Consider the following 20148-nt stretch of genomic DNA (forward strand, 5'->3'; position numbering starts at 1 on the left):
CCTCTTCTGGATTTCTACACATAATTTCATTAAACCTTCAAAAGTTCTTGAAAATCTCTTATAAACAATTCACCCCCCTCTTTGTTTAAGGCCATATATTTTAACACAGACGTTTGACAATCCATATCAAGAGAATGACTAAAAGCAAAACCACATGGTGAATACCTGAAGTAGTTGAGTGTATGTATATCTTTTATGTAAACAAAAGCTGTTAGGAATAATGTCGCATTTTACCTAAAAAATAAAGATTTATGTCAACAGAATATTCTTATAATTGAAAATTATATTCTTACTGTTGAAATTATATTCTTGTTGTTGAGGTTATATTCTTGTTGAATAAATGTTGAAAGAATGTCTATAAAAAGGGGCTAAACCCTTAAGGTAAGTTTTCTGAGAACTCTACACTGATACAAATTTTATAGTTTGAATATTCTCACTGACTTGATTGTCGGAGTGTGATCAACAGGTGGAGCGCCCTTCGTCACAAAACGTCTTCATCTCGGTTCAATACACCAAACAAAGTCGTTTTAACCCAGAGCTCACTATTAAGTCCGATCAAAATCAACCGTTAAGAACAAATAATAATAATAATAATAATATAATTATTGGCATTAATAGCAATAATAATAACAATAATAGCATTAATAATATTAGTAATATTAGTAATAATGCCAGTAATTATATTAGTAATAATATTAGTAGTATTAGTAATAATATTAATCATATTAGTAACATTAATAATACTAATAATAAAATTTATAATAATAATAATAATATGAATAATATTAATGTTTTAATAGTAATATTAATAATAATTTTAATGATATTAATAATATTCATATTAATAATAATAATAATATTCATATTAATAATAATAATAATATTCATATTAATAATAATAATATTAATATTAATTATGTAATTATCTATGAATTTTAATCCATGTGTATTTAGTTACGGATAAATTCGTAAGTAATATATGTTGGTAAAAATTGATAGATAATATTCGTAGATAAAAATTCGTAGGTAATATTTTTTCACATCAACCTGATAAAATTACATACAAATTTTATCTATGAATTTTTTCACCAAAGTACTTCATTATTATATACGGAATATACGGAAAAGTTGAATCACAAATACCAATGAAGATTTCAACAAAAACAGATAATTTTTTTCTTAGAATGTAAGTTAAATATGGCGTTGTCAATAAAAAATGTTGTTTAGAGTGAAAGCTATTGGGTTATTCCGGGGGGATTCACCATGGAGATTCGACTATAATGTGTCATGAGTTATCATAAGAAACCATGACATTGCTTTCAACCCAAAACCTTAAGTTAATCGGTTTGTTCGCTCAACCTTTTCATTTCTACTCAATCTGCAACTTGAATCCATACTTGAATTCCTAACAATCTCCCCTTCAAATGTGAGTCCTCATGCATACATTGGTACACTCGTCCTCATGCATAAGCATTTTTAACCATGAGATGAGTACCTGACGGTGGGTTTGTAAAAAATATATTTCTTATTTAGTCAAATCTCTTATTACTCGAAAATTGGACCACGTCAATTGTAGTACAATTGAGGGTTATCGTATCCATAAGGAATTAATTATATCACATTATGGTTATCTTTTATTATGAAGTGATTTGTAATTTTGAGGGGTTTTCATGTGAGTAATAATACTAGTAACATTACTAAATATTTAGATCGAGAGGTGAAGTGTTAGACAATCATTGAAATAAAGAGATATCAATAAAGCACAAATGTAGGAATTGAAATAACCCTTTGAATCTCCTTTGTTATTATTATTTATAAATACAATGTTCTATTCAAAATCCATGTTCCTATTTTTGTCAAACTAAGTTGATTCATCGCACAAGGTTATCTAGAACAGTAAGTCATTATTATGATCTTAACTTTGTATTAAGATGGAGCAGTTCACTATAGTCCCAACTTTGCGCTCTACAACCATCAAGTCACATGACTGGCTTAATAGGGTTAAAAAACATGTAATCACCTTATGATCTTATTCATGCCCTATGGAAATTCAACAGTCGTTCCTCACTGTTGAACATTAAGCACACTACCAGACTCAAGGAATTTGAATACAAAAGAGAAATATGCATCTATAAACAAATTGATGGGAAAGATACATGAAATTTTGACTAGAAGGATTTTGAGCTGTATTGATGGGAAAAAACCACAAATTGATAAAAAAAAAATATTTTGGGAAGGTTTGGTGAAAAAGAAAAAGTCATCTTGGGTTGGTTTTGGTTGGTTTGCCACTATGCCAATTTTAGTGGTTTTGGTGACTAGTCGGGCTTAGTTCGAGCAAATACGCTTGGAAGGTTTGGTGGGAAAACCAAGAAATTGTGAGTTTGTTTTCAACTTAGGTAATTTTCGTGTGAAAAAATCATGAAATTTGGACCAAAATGTTTTTTCCGTAATGATAGGAAACAACATCAAATGGGTAAAAAATGATGTTGGGAAGGTTTAATTGATAAACCAAGCATTTTGAGTTGTTTTACAGTTAGGAAATTTTCGGGCTAAGAATCATAAAATTTTGACTCGAAGGATTTTAAACTCTATTGGTGGGAAACTGCCAGAAATGGATACAAAAGATTTTGGAAAGCTTTGATGGAAAAACAAAGTCATTTTGAGTTGATTTTGGTGTGTTTGCCACTTATCCCATTTTAGTGGTTTTGGTGACTACTCGAGTTCAGTGCAAGGAGTCATGAAATTTCGACCTTAAGCTTTTTTAACCCTAAAATATGTTTGGAAGGTTTGATGGGAAACTCAAGTAATAGTGAGTTGTTTTGCAACCAAGGTAATTTTCATGTGAAAAATCATGAAATTTTGACCATAACTTTTTTAGCCGTATTGACAGGAAACAACCACAAATGGGTAAAAAATGATGTTGGGAAGGTTTGGTGGAAAAACCAAGTATCTTGAGTTTGTTTTCAGTGGTTTGCCACTTATCCAATTTTCTTGGTGTTGGTGACTATTTGGGTTTAGTGTGAGTAATTGATGACTATTTAATTCGATAAGTGTACCGAGTTAGAAGTAATAAATCGTCCATAAGGACGGATATCGAACTCACAAAGAATAATTCTAAAATCTCAAATATAATATTCACTAAATATAAAAAATGTGCCAAAGTTTGTTTGAAAGGTTGTTGGTATCATGAATATTGTATAAGAAATTAAATAAAAACAAAGTAATTTATTTAGATGATTCAATTGAGAAAATTGGGATCATGGGTTAATCCCTCTCACTTATTTGTATTTTCAATGAATAAAAACATATAACATTTCATCTTGATTGATATTGATGCACATATAAAAATCATTCATATTAATTCCTCACATAAAATTATTAGGGATTGGATTACTCATTCTCACTCATTTGTATTTTCAATGAATAAAAACATATAACATTCAATCATTGATGCACATATAAAAATCATTCATATTGATTTCTTGCATATAAAATTATTAAGTTTGTCTCGTAAATATCGATTCTTCGCATATCATTACGAACATATCTTATAAAGCAATTAACATTTCAAATATGTTAAGCATTATCATTTAGGTCACATGCTTAGAAGTACTTTCCAGTCAAATCTTAGGATCAAAATTATGAATAAAGATTCAAACTTTAAGAATAAAATGATAATACCAATCATCAATCAAGAACAAAATATTATAAATAAATACTACCTCAATACGTAAGAGTATGAACAATTTACTCCTAATCCACTACAAGAAAAAGTGCTTTTAGAAACTAAATTTTTGGTTTCTAAAATGATAAAATTAGTCACTAACTTGATTAGAAACTAATTTAGAAACTAATAGTTTTAAGTGGCTAAAATCATGGTCGCTAATTTTAAATACCAATTTAGATTCTAATTTAGAAACCAATTTAGTGACATTAAATAAAAACCAATTTAGTAACCAAATATATAGAAACTAATTTAGTGACTAAATGTGTAGAAACTAATTTAGTAACCAAATATGTAGAAACTAATTTAGTGACCAAATATATAGAAACTAATTTAGTGACCAATTATATAAAAACCAAATTAACAACCAATTTTATTTAAACTAATTTAGTGACCAAAATATATAGAATATAAATACCAAAAAATGGTCACTATATTGGTTTCTAAATAATATAATTTATTATAAAATATTATTTTATTATTTTAATTATTTTATTATTATTTATTTATTTTATTATTATTTATTTATGTTATTATTATTGTTTTATTTTTTTATTATTTCTTTATTTTATTATTATTTATTTATTTTATTTAATTGTTGATGCGTTCATTGCATAAACCAACAAACAGATTAACCTTCCTTGTTGGGGAGTGTAAAACTAATTAAAAGCCAAGATTGAAAACTTTCTCATTGTCTGCATTTATCAAATACAGATATAGCTATAGCTCTAAAAATGATTTGCCAAATATGCATTGGAGCATCATCACTGGTGGCATGATCTCAATTTTCAGGAACATGCCTTTCAAGAACCATTTACCAGTGTTCATCATGATGGTTCTTTATTTCATTCTAATGTTCAAGCACAATACAGTGAGACAGACACCATGCAAGATTTCCCTCAACCAGTTCGTCCAAGCAAGATGGTTGTAATAGTGGCCCTCTCAATATTGTTCACTATATCATTTATCTTACTTGTCTATATAAGGTTCTACAGAACCACCCCTCTTGAGCTTATCAACAGAAGGAACCTGCAGCTAAGGTAAAAAATTACACAGTTGCACCTACTAGCATACCCACTCTTACTTTATCTACCCTCTACCAACTATGGTTTTAGTTCCTGACAGTGAGGCAAAAAAAGATTGGCATAGCTGGGATAAAACTGCATAAAAAACAGAACAAAAGGACTTCAAAGCACATGAGAATGACACATATTATAATTCTGCAGCACCAACTATGCTGTCATTAACAACTTATAACAACTATTTTTATTGTTAGAAGTAATTTTATGCAATGTAGAAGCTAAGAGCTGCTACTAATCATTACAAATGATTCAAACAAGGCGCTTGAAAAGTAAAATGCTTAATCTATCATTTTTTTGTGAACTTTATTCCATGAAGAGCTAATGCTCAGTGGTGTACCATGTGAGCTTTTGATGCTAGCTATAACAATAATCATCTACCTGTCAAAAAATATAAAATAAAATTTATTAGCAAGATTGAAATTTAAAAATATATATAGAATAGTGTAACAAAATTACCTTGATAAGGACTGAGTGGTTGACTAGGTGGTTGTGTTTCATCCTCATCTTGAGTTTCCTCAAAACTTGGTGGCATTGATTGACGATTAATACTATCCATCCATTGTCGAATCATTGCATTGTTTTTCTCAAAAAGTTGCTCAATATTTAAAATTTTGATTCGAAGCTCATCTCTTTCTTTCTTAACTACTTCCATATCTCTTTTAAGTTCATCAAGCTCTTGACTTTGTATCCACCCATTTGAGGAAGAAGATGAGCCAAGGTAGTAAGGCCTACCTCCAATAACAGTAGATTCAATTCCAAGACCATATATCCTCCCATTCTTGGTTCCAGCTACATCACACCAAACATCTAACTCATTTGGAGGGGGAATTCCTTGTGCAGATGCATTTTGTGTTAAGTCTTCAAATTAACGTGTAAATTCTGCCTGTTAACATCAATAGAATATTTATACCAATAGAATATTGATCAAGAAAACAAACAGATATTATTTCATGAATGATTGCTTCTCGGTCTATTTGAAGTAATTAAAAAGAAATTAGTTGGAAACTTTTCATTAATGTACAGGTAAACAATAACAGTGACGTATCATAACAGTGTACTCTGAGGTTTATTTGGTAAGGATCTATGTGTGTGCCAGCAATTCCCCTCTTTCTCTTTGGCACCAAAGAAGCAATTGCCAGTGTTGGTTTGGTGTCATACTGGTTCCTCGGTTTTTCCAATGTCCAATAACAACCTAACACACTGATTTGATTCCCCTCGGTTCATTAGCATTGATTTAAGGTATTGTTTTTATTGATTAGAAATTTAAAACCTTGTCAGGTTTCATTCTGATACAGTGGTGCAAGACATTTATCTTGTTATCTTTTATTAATTTTCTTTAAATTCATTGTGTACTTACATGCAAAGCTTCTTTATTGTAATTGGAGGTCACTTATATATGCTCTAAAGTGTAAAACTGTAAACAAATGATTTATATTCAGCAGGTGTAATCAAAATAACAACATGGTGTATATTCAGCAGGCAGCCAATGCTGCCATAACTGGAGCTATTGGTTCCTCTGGCTTTTCATCACCACCAATAGCAATTTATATTTTTAAATTAAACGTGAAAGTTGCATTTAAATTTGATTTAGTCTTTATTTAATTGGGACATGCTCCCTTTGATTTGTTCCAATGTTTTTAGTACGACTCAAACCCAGGAGGAAAACCCATCTCAAAGCTAATCTATTGGTCAGGAGGGCCTTAAGGCCTAAGTATCACAATATGCTTCCATATTTGCTCTGTGAGATATTAATTCAAAAGCCCGTGCTCACTATGGCCATTCTAGATATCCAGTCAGAGTCTGACTCCTTTGCAGGCTTAGGGTTTCACTTAGAGTAAGCCTTTCTCTGGTTGCTTTTTACCATGTCTAGGTTGCCCCATCCATGTCTAGGATTTCCCTCGGTTCTTACACTGTGGTCTTGCATAATTTAGTTGTGTTTTGTAATAATAGTTATGGATGCACCTACCCTTGAAATATAATTATAAAAAAGTGACGAGGAACATACGTACATACCTTTGTCTTGTAAGATGCACCTAAGAGGCAAAATCTAGATGAACTTGATGATGAAGGACAGGTCGGATAGACTAGGAACCTAGAGGTTGAGAGAGACTAATCACTATAGCAGTGTATGCCTCTAGCTCAAACAGTTTTCAGGGAAAGCACATTAACAACTTTTTCTACAAACCTATCCCAGCTTTTGAAAATCATGAAATTGAGCTTTATCGCAAGCTGTTTCACTTCAACCACACTACTTTTCATCCAAAATTTCAAAATATTTAAACACACAACAGCAATAAACTAACAATAACTTTAACATTGAAAATGAAAAAACAAAAAATATAACAAAACAACTAAAATAAAAGGTAATAGTTCATTACATTTACTTGTTCTGATTTTTTATCCACCCAAGAGTTGTCCTTACGTCGTTGGTGCGTGCGACAAAACAATTCTAATATAGTGGGAGGAATTCCATTCATCTTTGTCTGAAAAAATAAAATTCACACACTTCCCATATTATATATATATATATATATATATTGAGATGCTATAAAAAGAAAATAGTTAGAAAACAAATTACCATATTATATTTATGTTGAGATGTGCTAATAGAGCCACATGTGTGACGAGATCCTCCAAAACCTCCACATCCAGAGACTTTATTTATTTTCCCGATCGTGCTTTTCTTTTGGAATTCTTCAGATGCCCATTGCTGACATAATATATCCCATGTACTATCTCCAATCCAGTTTGGGTTAATCTTTCTCTGTCGAGCCTTATTTAGATTATTTTTCATGATTACAGCACCTCGCATTTCAAAATTCTTTCTTGCCCACCAATGATCCGGTGGACAAATCGAAAACTTCTTCTGCATTAATAAAGAAACAAAGTTAATTATATGTAAGACTAGCATAGATAATAAAATTAAACTAGATAATTAAACAAAGTTAATTATATGAAATCAACCAAAAACTCTCCAAACCACAAGTCTCTTGTTCTAATTGGTATCTTCTTCCAAGATGGCCATGGATCGGTATAATGACTTTTGAAGATATTTCCAATCCCATTAGCTGCAGGGCGTGAAGGTAAGAATCTGCAAAATGACATGTAAATTATCATAATTCCACAGTTTATTATTAATTTGGTTGTTCTAAGAGTAATGATTACATTGATATACATACCCTTGCCCATCAAGGTTTAAAACTGACTTGACATAATTGCCATGTGACTCTGATGTAGAATTAGTTTCATCTGGTGTTGAATTAATTTCATTTGATGTTGAATTAGCTGCAAACTGAGATGTTCCGAATGATTGATCAACATTTGGTTTTGAATTTGAATTAGAAGCTCCTGGTGCCAAAGGTTGAGCTGCAAACTTAGGTGTTTTGAATGATTGATTAACATTAGGTTTTGAATTTGAACTAAAAGCTCCTAATGCCAAAGGTTGAGCTGCAAACTGAGATGTTCTTAATGATGAATCAATGGATGGGAAAGCAATTGGTCGAGAAGCACAAGTAATTTGTGAAGGACGTCTTGAACGTTGTTTGGTCGAATGTTCACAAAAAGTAACTTCTTTACCATGATTTTTGTTTGACATCTGCAATAATTATAAAACAAATTAGAAAATTGTTGAAATCAATAAAACATAATAGAAAAAATTATAGAAAATAGAACACAAATACAAATGAAGCCTCACCTTTACAGTATCATAAAGAAAGTGATTTACTCATCACTATCATCACTATTACCATTAAAGTAATCATCAAGTCTATATTGATTTAAGTTTTCATCATCTTCAGAATCATACTCAAATTCACTTTCAAAAAAACCTTCTTCTTCCTCTTCTTCCTCTTCTTCCTCTTCCATTTGCTTACTTTCTTTCGAATTCTCAACAACTCTCATGTCTAGTTCATCTATTTCCTCATACTCGTCTTCATCCATCAAATGACCAAGTAACTCCTCATTTGTTGTGATATTAACGTTAGTTGTTGACTCTTGATAAGCAACCTCTAATGTATATCGATCATCCACTGTACATCTTGGTTTGGTTTTAATAACCACCCACCAATTGACCTTTTCTTTTATTTTTTCTGGATAAGGTACATAATATACTTGAATTTGCATTTGTTGCAAATATGAAAGGATCAAAATTTGAATATCTTCTTTGACAATGAACCTCCACAATGTCATATTGAGGTTGAACTTTTATACCATGATTAATGGTATTATCAAACCACTCACAGTTAAATACCACCAATTGTTTGGTTGGTTCTCCTAAGTATTCTACTTGCATAATCTCTTTGATAATACCATAATAGTATTTTTCATTATCATCCTTCACACAAACTCCACAATTGATTTTTTTCTTACCAATAGTCCATTCTTTCGTGTGAAACTTGAAACCATTGACAAAGTATATGGGCTAAGTATGAACCTTTTTTTGGGGACCCCATGCCAAGTGATGCAAATGTTGATTTTGTACTAAGTTATTTCTATCATGAACCTATAAATAACAATCCCAAAATCATTATTTTTCATAATTAATAAAACTATTCAAAAGAAAAGTGTATAATACTTACATATGTTCGAAACCAAAATGGAAATTCGGATGCAATTCTCCCATCAATATCAATTCTACTTATATTTGGAATAGATGCTTCCAAATATTGCACAAAGTGTCTGTAATTGTATACATTCTTATATACATTAAAACTATTAAAAAAATAAATAAATGAGATATAAAATTAAAATACTTACTCAATATATGGTTGAACTTCCTCACAATTAAGCAGGACATGCAAATGCACAGTAGCTAATTCTTTCTCATTTAAATAATGACTCTTACAAGTTCCTCCTGGACGACCAACATGATTGAAAACTGATAAAGTTGTTTGCCTCGTGTCATTTTGACCTCCAAAATCATTTCGACCAACTTTAGTTCTCATTGATTGGACATGTGACTCAAAATAATATGAACAAAAATGAGAAGTCTCCAAGCTTAAGTATGCCTCACAAATAGAACCCTCTACATGGGATTTGTTTTTAACCATTCGTTTCAACCTATTCAAGTACCTATACAAAAGCATATTGTTAACTACTAAACTTATAAGTAACATATACAATTGTGTACATTAAATGAAGTAAACAATTACCTCTCAAATGGATACATCCAGCGGTATTGAACAGGACCTCCCACTCTAGCTTCATAAGGTAGATGAATAGGTAGATGCTCCATGGAATTGAAAAATCCAGGAGGAAATATTTGTTCCAACTTACATGTCGTAATGATGATGTTTTTTTCCATTAATAACAAATCATCCACTCTCAAAATTGTTGAGCACAAATCCTTAAAAAACTTACTTAATTCAGCTATAGGATTCCACACCTGATGGGGAAGTGCACGAAAAGCAATAGGTAATAACATCTCCATTAACACATGACAATCATGACTTTTCATTCCAAACAACTTCCTCTGATTTAGGTTTACACATCTACGCAAATTTGAGGCATACCCATCTGGCATTTTCAACTCACTAATCCATTTGTAAACAATATTTTTTTGTTCATTGGACAAAACAAACTTTGCTTTAGGCTTTAAGACTTTTCCACTAGATTGAACTTGTAGTTCTAGTTCTCTTCGCTTACAATACTCCTTCAAGTCCATTCTCGCCTTAACATTATCTTTGGTCTTATTTTTTATATCCATCACTGTGTTGAAGACATTATCAAACACATTTTTCTCTACATGCATTACATCAAGATTATGTCTTATCAAATTGGTTTTCCAATAAGGCAACTCCCAAAAGATGCTTTGTTTTGTCCAATTATGAGACCCACCATGTTCATCACAAATACAAGGACTAACTTCAGTTGTTTTTGGGAGAAAACAAACTTGTTCCCACAATTCATTCCCAGTAAAAAATTTTGGAGGTTGAGACTTTTCAATTCGATTTTTATAAAATGCATCCTTATTTCTTCTGAATGAATGGTCCATAGGCAAAAATTGACGATGAGAATCAAACCAAGAAATTTTCCCACCTCTTTTCAATCTAAAAGCTTTTGATTGGTTCATACAGTATGGACATGCTAATCTCCCTGATGTACTCCAACCCGACAACATTCCATATGCAGGAAAATCATTAATAGTCCACATTAATGTAGCTTTCATCATAAAATTTTGCTTTCTTGAAATATCATATGTCAACACTCCATTCCATAATTGTTTTAACTCATCAATCAATGGTTGCAAATACACATCAATTTTACCTTTTGGACTATGTGGCCCAGGGATAATTAATGTCAAAAACATAAAAGGAGTAGTCATGCATAATTCTGGAGGAAGATTGTAAGGGGTGATAATTACCGGCCAACAAGAATAAGGTGGAGTCGAATTATTAAAAGGTGAAAAACCATCAGAACATAAAGCTAACCTTACATTTCTTGGTTCAGATGCAAATTCAGGATACATTTTATCAAAATGTTTCCAAGCTTCACCATCAGATGGATGACACAACACCCCAGGTTCTCGTCTATTTTCATGATGCCACCTCATATGTGGAGCAGAACTCATGGAGGCATATAATCTCTTAAGCCTAGGAATGAGAGGTAAATAATGCATTCTTTTAACAGGAACCTCTTTGTATTTATCTCTACCAACACCTCGTATCTGAAAACGTGGTTTGTGACAAAATCTACATTCTCTTAACTTCATTTCTTCATCAGTGTAAAATAACATACAACCATCAACACAACAATCAATTTTTTTTGCAGTTAAACCAAGTTTTGAGACTAACTTTTTGGCCCTATAGAAATCTTTAGGAATAAGATTACCAATAGGATGTGTCTCTTTCATAAGGGCTAATGTTTGATCACAAGATCTTTGAGACATGTTCCCCTCTGATTTAATTGTCAAAAATCTAACAGCAAAAGATAATTCGGTGTGATTATTACATCCGGGCCATAATGGTTTTTGGGCTGCATCTAATAGTTCGTAAAACCTTTGGGCTTCTATGTTTGAAGTCTCATTCATACTTGGAGAGTCATCCATTTCTTGATCATGATATATTTCATACTCTAGACCAGCAACATCATAAACCATGCTCTCAAATCTATTGAGGTATCCTTCTTGTGTACTCAAAATCTCAAGACTAGTATCTATGCATATGTTTGGGTCACTTTCTCCATGACATGTCCAATACCAATATTCAGGAATGAATCCTTTCTTATAAAGATGAACTTTAACTTCTTCAAAATGGAAGAACCTTAGATTTTTGCACTTAGAACAAGGACATCTTATTTTTCCATTTGACAAATTTGTTTCTGCACATGCATAGGACACAAATTCATCTACTCCTTTTAAAAATGCATCTTTATATCCCCTTCTATCAGACATAAATCTATCATACATCCAACTTCGATTTTGACGAATATCCATAATCTGTCGTATAACACAATGCATCATTCAACTATAAAAGAAAGTCTAATAATCTATCATTATTTAATTTATTTGAGAACAATCAAATATTCCCTAAACTATTAACATACAATGACTAAAATAAAAAATTTCTAACCTTTTTTTTTGCCGGAAGAACAGGAGAAACTTGCAGCCCCACAGGTACTAGTCTTGGACTAAAAGAATTCAACCTATTTACTCACCCACCACACACATATTAATACACATATTAGCTACGTAGACATTCAACAAAACAGTTTCATATATAAATCCTATGAATAAATATAAGACTTCTAAACAAATCCATCTCAACACATAGAAGAAATTAAGTTATCTTGGGCAGTTCTTGTTTAATTTTCAGCTTCATGCAGATGGTAGTGCTAAACAAATCCCATTTTTCAAAAGGATTGATAACAAAGAGGATATCCAATTAAAATCCTAAGTCCAATAAGTAGAAAGGAAACTCATAAAAAATTAGGTTATCCCAAGTCATAAGACGTTCTAATCTTATGACTTTTAATACTCAGTCATTCAATATTATATGTAACAATCCTATAGGTCTGGAACTAGATCAAAAAGTGTGTGCAAGATTATAAGACCAATTTCATACAAATGGATATCTTATTAATGTGTTCAAGATGCATAAATTTAAGAGTGATGGAGACTTTTGTGAATAAATTAATGAATTGATTTGCATTTTATACCACACAGCAGAGAATACTCTATTCAAAAAAACAAAAACTAACACTATTATGTTATAAGGATTCTGTACATAGATTAAAAAAACTATCAACTAATATAAAACTAACATTATTATCTTATAAGGAACAACTGTGTTATCAGTTTATAGTTGAGAAGTTATAAATTAAGTATTTACGCAATCTGAGAAGATTAAAAAGAATTGCTAAGTTTTGAATTTCTGAAATGGTAATAAAAATGTGAAGGAGGACCATTCTATGGGAAAATCAAATGTTGAAACTCCACATTGGAATATAATTGTTAAATTTGAGACAAGGGAAAACATCATACTCTACTGCAATGACCTAAAATCTATAAGGATGAGCAAGCACAAAAAATAAAAAACAGAGTAAGAATAGAGCACGAAATGAGACAAGGAGAAGCATACTACTCTGTTGTCGTCGTGCGTTGCTGTCGCAGAATCGCTGCTGTCGCGCGTTGCGCTGCCGTCGCGCGTTGCTGTCGCACGCTGCTGTTGCGGGATGCGCTGCCGTCGCGCGCTGCTGTCGCGGGATGCGCTGCCGTCGCGCGCTGCTGTCGCGGGATGCGCTGCCGTCGCGCGCTGCTGTCGCGAGTGAGTCGCCGTCGGAGAGCGTCGCCGTCGTGGATGCGTCGCCGCCACCGGTTGGAGAGTGTGTTGTGGAGATTGAAAGATGAGAAGAAAAAGCTACAGAGAAAAAGATAGATTAATTTTACCCTGCAACCAATTTGCTCAAGTTAAAAAAATTTAAAAAAATAATTAATTTTACCTCCTGCACCCAATTTGCTCAAATTAAAAAAATAATTAATTTTATAAAATTTAATTACTCTAAAATTAGTAACTAAATTTAAATATCTAAATTTAAATAGTAGTGACTAAAAATTTAAGTATCTAATTATGTGATGATTAGAAACTAAAAAATTAGTTTTTAATTTTTTATTTTTATAAACAAAAAAATTAGTTTCTAAAATAGATTAAAAGTGACTTAAAAATTGGTTTCTAATTACATCTTAACAAAGAGACTAAAAAAATGGTCTCTAATTTTATTTTATTTTTTTATTTATTATTAGCTACCAAAAATGTAGTATCTAATTTTATTATATTTTTTATTAATAATAGATACCATTTTAGTAACTAATAACTTTTAGTTTATAAAATGGTATCTAAATTAGTTACTATAGAAACTATTTTTTTTTTGTTTCTAAATTAGTTGCCATTTAATCATTTTCTTGTAGTGATCCCAAAGGGAAGACTTAGCCACTTATATTGACTATTACAAGCATGAAAAGCTAGAAAAAAGATCCAGGGTGTTTCTCCTTAACGACTGTCTCATTTAGGGTTTTCTATCTCTCATTATCCTCACTCTTCTTAGGTTTTGCATCACGCCTTCTATTTAACCTAATTTGATGTAGTTTAAGTGATATCTCGCTCCAATGAAATATTGCTTGCTTAAGCGAGTCTCACGAGAAAAAGCCCAACTTCACTAGAGTGAATTCGCTTAAGAGAGCCTTAGGCAAGTTCCTCTAGAGTGGTCTTGTTTGGGCGAGATTTCAATGTTCCAACTTTTTCTTTTCATCTTGTCTTTGTCCATTCTCCTTTAGCCCTTTTATCTTCATCTTCCCATATGTTCCTGAAATTAGCATAAACGTGAGAATAAATCGTTCTTATTCATCTTATAATCCAAAATGTGTTAAAAGGTTCAAAATTCCTAAATTAGAGGTGGAATTATAACTCTATTAGCATTTAAAGTCCATAAATGCCTATCTTTTTGCATGGAATATTATTGAATTATGATACTTATCAACTTCCCCCAACCTAGAATATTACTTGTCCTCAAGCAAAGTAAATGAATACAAATAAATCATATTTGGGTTAAAATTTTCTCTCATATGTAAGCTTTTCTCTCAATTTCCATTGAATTCTAACAAATTACAGTTGTTTTTTATTTCACCTCATATCACAATCACATTAGAACATGAATATTAAGGTCTTCTTCAGGGTTATAATGAGGCTAGGCTTCCAAAAAAATATTGGTTTTTTAGATAACAAAAGGCACACTTAAAAGAAAAAGAACATACCTATAATCCAATTGCATTACATATGTGTTATCTAATGACCAATTTCTTTGACTTCAATTTTTTTCCCCATTTTCTTTTCTTATTTATGATTTCAACATAAAAAGGATTATTTTCTTTTCTATCAATCAAAATGGAAATAGATTATTCCTATTTCCAACCAAACGAATAATTTAAACTTAAAATAGTGAAAACAACTAAAACAAACCATCCCCTTTTCTTTATATAAATTACATCTATATTCTCCTTCCTTAAATATGCCAATAGGTAGGAAAGTATATCAGTTAAGGTCCAGGGTGCAATAAAAATAATTCTTGGCTTAAAAAGGCTATCACAAAGATATAATCAATTTAAACAAATGTTGGCTTTGAGTTTCTAATTAATAAAAATGCCTTAATAATTTTAATGCTCTTTTATGGTGTAACATAAAATAAAAAATCAAGCAACCATAACTTTCAATTCATTAGCAAAACTCTCGAACTATTTAAGATTCACACACAGTTACTTGGCTTAATTAGTCAAATTCCTTATTGCTTATCATTCTCTGTTCCAACTACTCATCTTGTTTAATTTTCATGTATCACAATCTCAACTAAATTTGAATATGAATTCAACACATTTTTTTTCAATCGTGTTTATATCATTTCACTATTTTAATCTTAAACGCAAAGTTTGATTAATAATTTCCCCACGATTCAAATTAATATTCTAGTTCTCATAATAACATTTAAGAACAAAATACAACTAAAAAAACTCAACAAATAAAACAAAAAATATAAGCAAATTAAATAACTAAAAAAATAAGCAAATTAAACAAACTGAAAAAATAAAATAACTAGAAAGATAAAACCATGTTTATTCTACGTTATGCGTAATCATCTCTTCTTAGCAACTCATCTAACTCTGTGTTGAAATCCTCATCTATAGTTGTAGATGGTCTTGCTTCATCTATTGGACATGCCCTCACAGAAAAATAATACATGACCTAAGTCATGCAACATAAGCTCCAAACCGATCTGGAGGCATATAGGGGTTGGGTTGGCCTTGAAGAAAGTTGTGATAAGCTACTTGATGCAAATACATCATTCCTATATGAGTAGCACTCTGCTGCATTTGCACATGCTCTCATATGGCTATTTCTTCTAATTGCATCTGTTACCATGTGGCTCTTTGTTCTAACTGCATCCGATCCATGGTGGTCCAAAGACTTGTCATTCCCTCTAACATCAGACCCTCCATAGAAGATGATGATGATGAGCTAGGTTGGTGGATTGGTGACTAATGGAATGGAGCATCACCAACTTGTGGAGGTTGTTCTTTTGTATTAGTGCAATTGTGCAGAATAAATTTTTGATCAATAATCGGTCTGATTTTTACTGTTGGGTTCACCTCAACCCCATGAGCTGCACATAGAGTAGTTATTAACATAGGGAACCTTAAGGAACCTTTGGCCTTCTGTTTATTTTGATTTACCTCTAATTTAACAAACTTATAAATATCATAAAAGATAATTTTGGCTACATCAATAGAATAATCTTCTTTTAAAAGAAAATAGAGAAGATGACATCTGGTAGCCACCTCTTCATCATTGAAATCATAGGTTTTGGGCCTCAGTTGGTGATAAGTCCAATCATCATTACCTATTAATTGCAATGGGTTCCCCAAGAAAGCACTATTGGATACCCTATCAAAACACACCCATTTTCCTCTAACTCTAGACCTCATTCCCTAAGTCCATTGGCCTCTAGTCCAAGCGTTAACATAAAATTCACAAACCACTTGTGGATCATATTTACTCAATGGTTCTGCTAGTCCCATCCACTTTTTTTTTTCTCTACAACCCATTTAAAAATACATCATATTCTTTAGGTTGCAATTTCACTTTTTTTTCATTAATGAATATTCAATTCTTAATTTCTTCATATCTTCGTTGCTTTTCCTTATCACTGAACTGATTTCTTGCTGAAGGTTCAGGAGAATTTGAGTTAATCCTAACTCTCTTTACTTTTATAGTTTGTGTCGCAATGCTCTTTGTACAACCCATTCTTTTTCGCAAGACTATAGCTATAAAAGTCTTCAAACATATCAATTTGTCACAAATAATAACAATTAGAAAACAAAATTAAATTCAACTCTAATAGTGTTGCATCAAATAGTATAGAAATGCCAAGGAATTGCTCCAAAATTTTAAAACTAATTCACATGATTTGTAAGAGAACTTTTTATGTAATCCAAGTTCTTGATTTTGGAGTTGAATGGAGTAAGGCAGCGAAAGGATTTGAGGAGAGGAGCATCAAATGGTAATGAAGGTGCTAGGGTTTGGTGGTTTAAAGTGCAATGAAGGGGAAGGAGGTTTGGCCAACCTTCCAAGTTTCACTAGTCCAAAAGAGACTCTCTAGCAAAGAGAGATTTGGGAGAGAATGAACTTCATTTCAGAATACTTCACTCAATTAATTACAAATTTGAATACAAGAGGTTCATGTGAGGTATTTATAGATCAAAAGGGTGAGGGTAGCTTACTCCTTAAGCTACCATAACCCTAGTTAAGCGATTTTAACTATGGTGAGGTTTGGTGGCTTAAGGAGGGGCATGTATGTTCTCTTAAGATGCTCTATAGACCTTTGCTTGTGTGACAGGTGAAGGTTTCTAGAGTGCCTTTGATTCATCTACAAAATACTCTTGAAAGAAAATGAAAATATGAGTCTTATACATGGGTATTCTACTATTTAAACAAATAATTCTTCTGTCTTTATTCTTGTGTATGGTGGCTTAGATGGTCCTCCATCAGGCTCCCTCCCTTGAAAAGGATCTGTCCTTAGATCCAATTGATGGTGCCACCTTATGTGCATAAAAGACACTATCTATGTTCCTCCTGGCTCATGAATCTACCTGAAAAGAACAGGAAACAAAATAAGCATATAGTAGAGAAAACTATAAAAGATGTGGAGCCATAAAATATAATATTTGGCCTGAGGAAGAGTGGTGGAGATAGGGGTAGGAGAAATACAAAAAGAACTTAAAGGAAAAGCACAAGGAAATGTCAATGAAGTAATAAGACACAAAGGTTTTAAAGGTATAGACGAAGAAACATGGGGATTGTGTTCCTGTGTGTCTAAGAATTTTTCCTTTTCTATTTTCTTTTTGAATTGGATAGTATTCTTGCGAACCTCCGCAGGATTAAGGGGATACAAAGTATATTTATGGTTATTTTGGTGAAACGTAATTTTATTAGCATAATCGTCATGTCAAGTATTAGTGTCAAACTGCCAAGGGCGGCCAAGAATAACGTGTCTGATGTCCATAAGAATAACATCACATAAAATCTTATCAACATATTTTCCGATTTGAATGGGCACAAGGACTTAGGTGTTGACAACTATACCATTATTTTGATTACTCCAATCCAAGAGGTATGGAGAAGGATGGAGTTGAGTGGGTAAAGAAAGTTTATTAACCAACCTAGTACTACAAGATTTACAACAAGAACCACTATCAACTATCAAAGAACAGATATGGCCGAGAATTTGACAGCGAGTATGAAAAAGGTTTTCTCGTTACGAGTTGGTGAGTTCTAAAGGTTGGATATCGAGTAGACGTTGTACAATGAAGAGTTCCCCTGCGTAAGGATGACATTCCTCATTTATCATTCACCAAGCAATATATAATTAAAATTTACATTGAAATTTAGATAGTCAATACAAATTCTAAAACCCCCAAACTACCAAAATATGCAATCAAAAATAATAAGCAATAATTTTAAATAGAAATTAAAGCACAAAGTAGGGGCAAGAAAACTTACATGGCAAAGATTGAGCAAGAATATTTGAATTTGGAAGAGAAAAACTTGAGATTTAGCATTGGATAGAGAGAAAAAAATCTCACTTTAGGGTTTTAGAAACTACAAAGGGAATTTGAAATTAAAAAAATGGCCCCTTTTCGCGTTTTTAAAAACTCTAAAAATGAAACTCGCTTGAGCATGTAATTCTCGCTTAGGCAAGGCTGATGTGGCACGTGTATAAGTGACATGGATTTTATGCACAAAATATTCTTAATTTTATGCAATAACATGGATTTTATCAAATAGTATCAAAACTAAAAATAAAAAACAAATCAACAATAAATAAATAAAAAATTATATTGTGTTACCTTCTAGAAAGCGCTTTGTTTAACATCATATAGTTTGACACTTGTTTTAATCAAGGTGGATGAGTCCTTTATTGTAACAATTTCCTGGTTATAACTTTAATTCTTCTAGAGTATGGACTTTCAAGTTCAATAGTTCCATCAATTATGATTTCTTTGACAACCCACAAACTTGACCATTTTGTCTTCAACCTTCTAGGTAGGAATTTTATTTTAAACATAATTGGCTTACCAGGTTTAAATTCATCCTCGCTATAATTGTATCCTAATGAATCTTGTCTTCCTCCTTTATACATGATGTAGATAGCTCATTAGTAGTGAGTTGCTTTTCCACAGATTCGGGTACAAGCTTATTTTTCTTTTCAATTGCTTGTGGAGTACAATGATGTATAACATTTCTAAAATATTTGAAAGGTCCAATTGCTCTTTAGTTTCAGGAAAGGCTTCCTTTGCTATATTTGTTCTTAAACAATCTTTCCCTGTATTAGAATGTTTCAAACCTTCAAAGACATTAAAAGTTACCTCATCATCTTGAGCTCTCACTTTAATCTTTCCCTCATTAACATCAATAATGACCCTATCATTTTTCATGAAAGATCTGCAAAGTATCAAGGGAACCTCTGATAAGTTTCATATTCAAGTAATATTTCATATTAAAATGCAGGAACTTATGGGTATATAAAATAATTTGACCCCGAATTTATGAATTTAAACATTTTTTTACATATTTTGTGATTATAGTATGAATAGGAACAATTTATTCCCAAATTTTGTGTTAATTTCAGGATTCTAGGGGAAAATGGAGATGAAAGGGCTAAAGGAGAATAGACAAGATGAAAAGAGAAGGTTGGAACGTTCAAAACTCACCCAAAAACTCACATAAGTTAGAAGAACTCTAGAGGAACTCGCCCAAGCAAGCCCGATCTCGCCCAGGCGAGACCAGTCCAGAGAAGTTG

At 31.9% G+C, this 20148-nt stretch overlaps 1 protein-coding gene and 1 pseudogene across 2 annotated transcripts; both read right to left on the reverse strand.

Annotated features, from left to right (window-relative positions):
* Positions 1–4598: 4598 nt before the first annotated feature.
* On the reverse strand, positions 4599–9367 carry LOC137836434 (uncharacterized; annotated as a pseudogene). The gene is made up of 7 exons (XR_016520312.1): positions 8501–9367; positions 7986–8401; positions 7771–7897; positions 7385–7672; positions 7185–7289; positions 5263–5689; positions 4599–5184 (listed from the first exon to the last, which is right to left on the reverse strand). The product of XR_016520312.1 is annotated as an uncharacterized LOC137836434 (transcript).
* A 190-nt stretch (positions 9368–9557) lies between these two features.
* Positions 9558–13671, reverse strand: LOC137837332 (uncharacterized). The gene is made up of 4 exons (XM_090301088.1): positions 13383–13671; positions 12375–12447; positions 9957–12241; positions 9558–9876 (listed from the first exon to the last, which is right to left on the reverse strand). The coding sequence occupies exons 3-4, from the start codon at positions 12236–12238 to the stop codon at positions 9558–9560; spliced, it is 2601 nt and encodes an 866-aa protein (XP_090157214.1). The 5' UTR covers positions 12239–12241; positions 12375–12447; positions 13383–13671.
* Between the last annotated feature and the right edge of the window lie 6477 nt (positions 13672–20148).

Source organism: Phaseolus vulgaris, chromosome 4 (genome assembly GCF_051622355.1).
Source record: "Phaseolus vulgaris cultivar YP4 chromosome 4, ASM5162235v1, whole genome shotgun sequence".
In the NCBI taxonomy this organism is placed as follows: Eukaryota; Viridiplantae; Streptophyta; class Magnoliopsida; order Fabales; family Fabaceae; genus Phaseolus; species Phaseolus vulgaris.

Bases quoted from the DNA above. Each gene is read 5' to 3' on its own strand.
- LOC137837332 (XM_090301088.1), bottom strand. From the start codon at position 12,238: ATGGATATTCGTCAAAATCGAAGTTGGATGTATGATAGATTTATGTCT. The intron at 9,877-9,956 runs GTAATTGTTTAC...GCTTTTGTATAG, and splicing joins TGGATGTATCCATTTGAGAG to GTACTTGAATAGGTTGAAAC.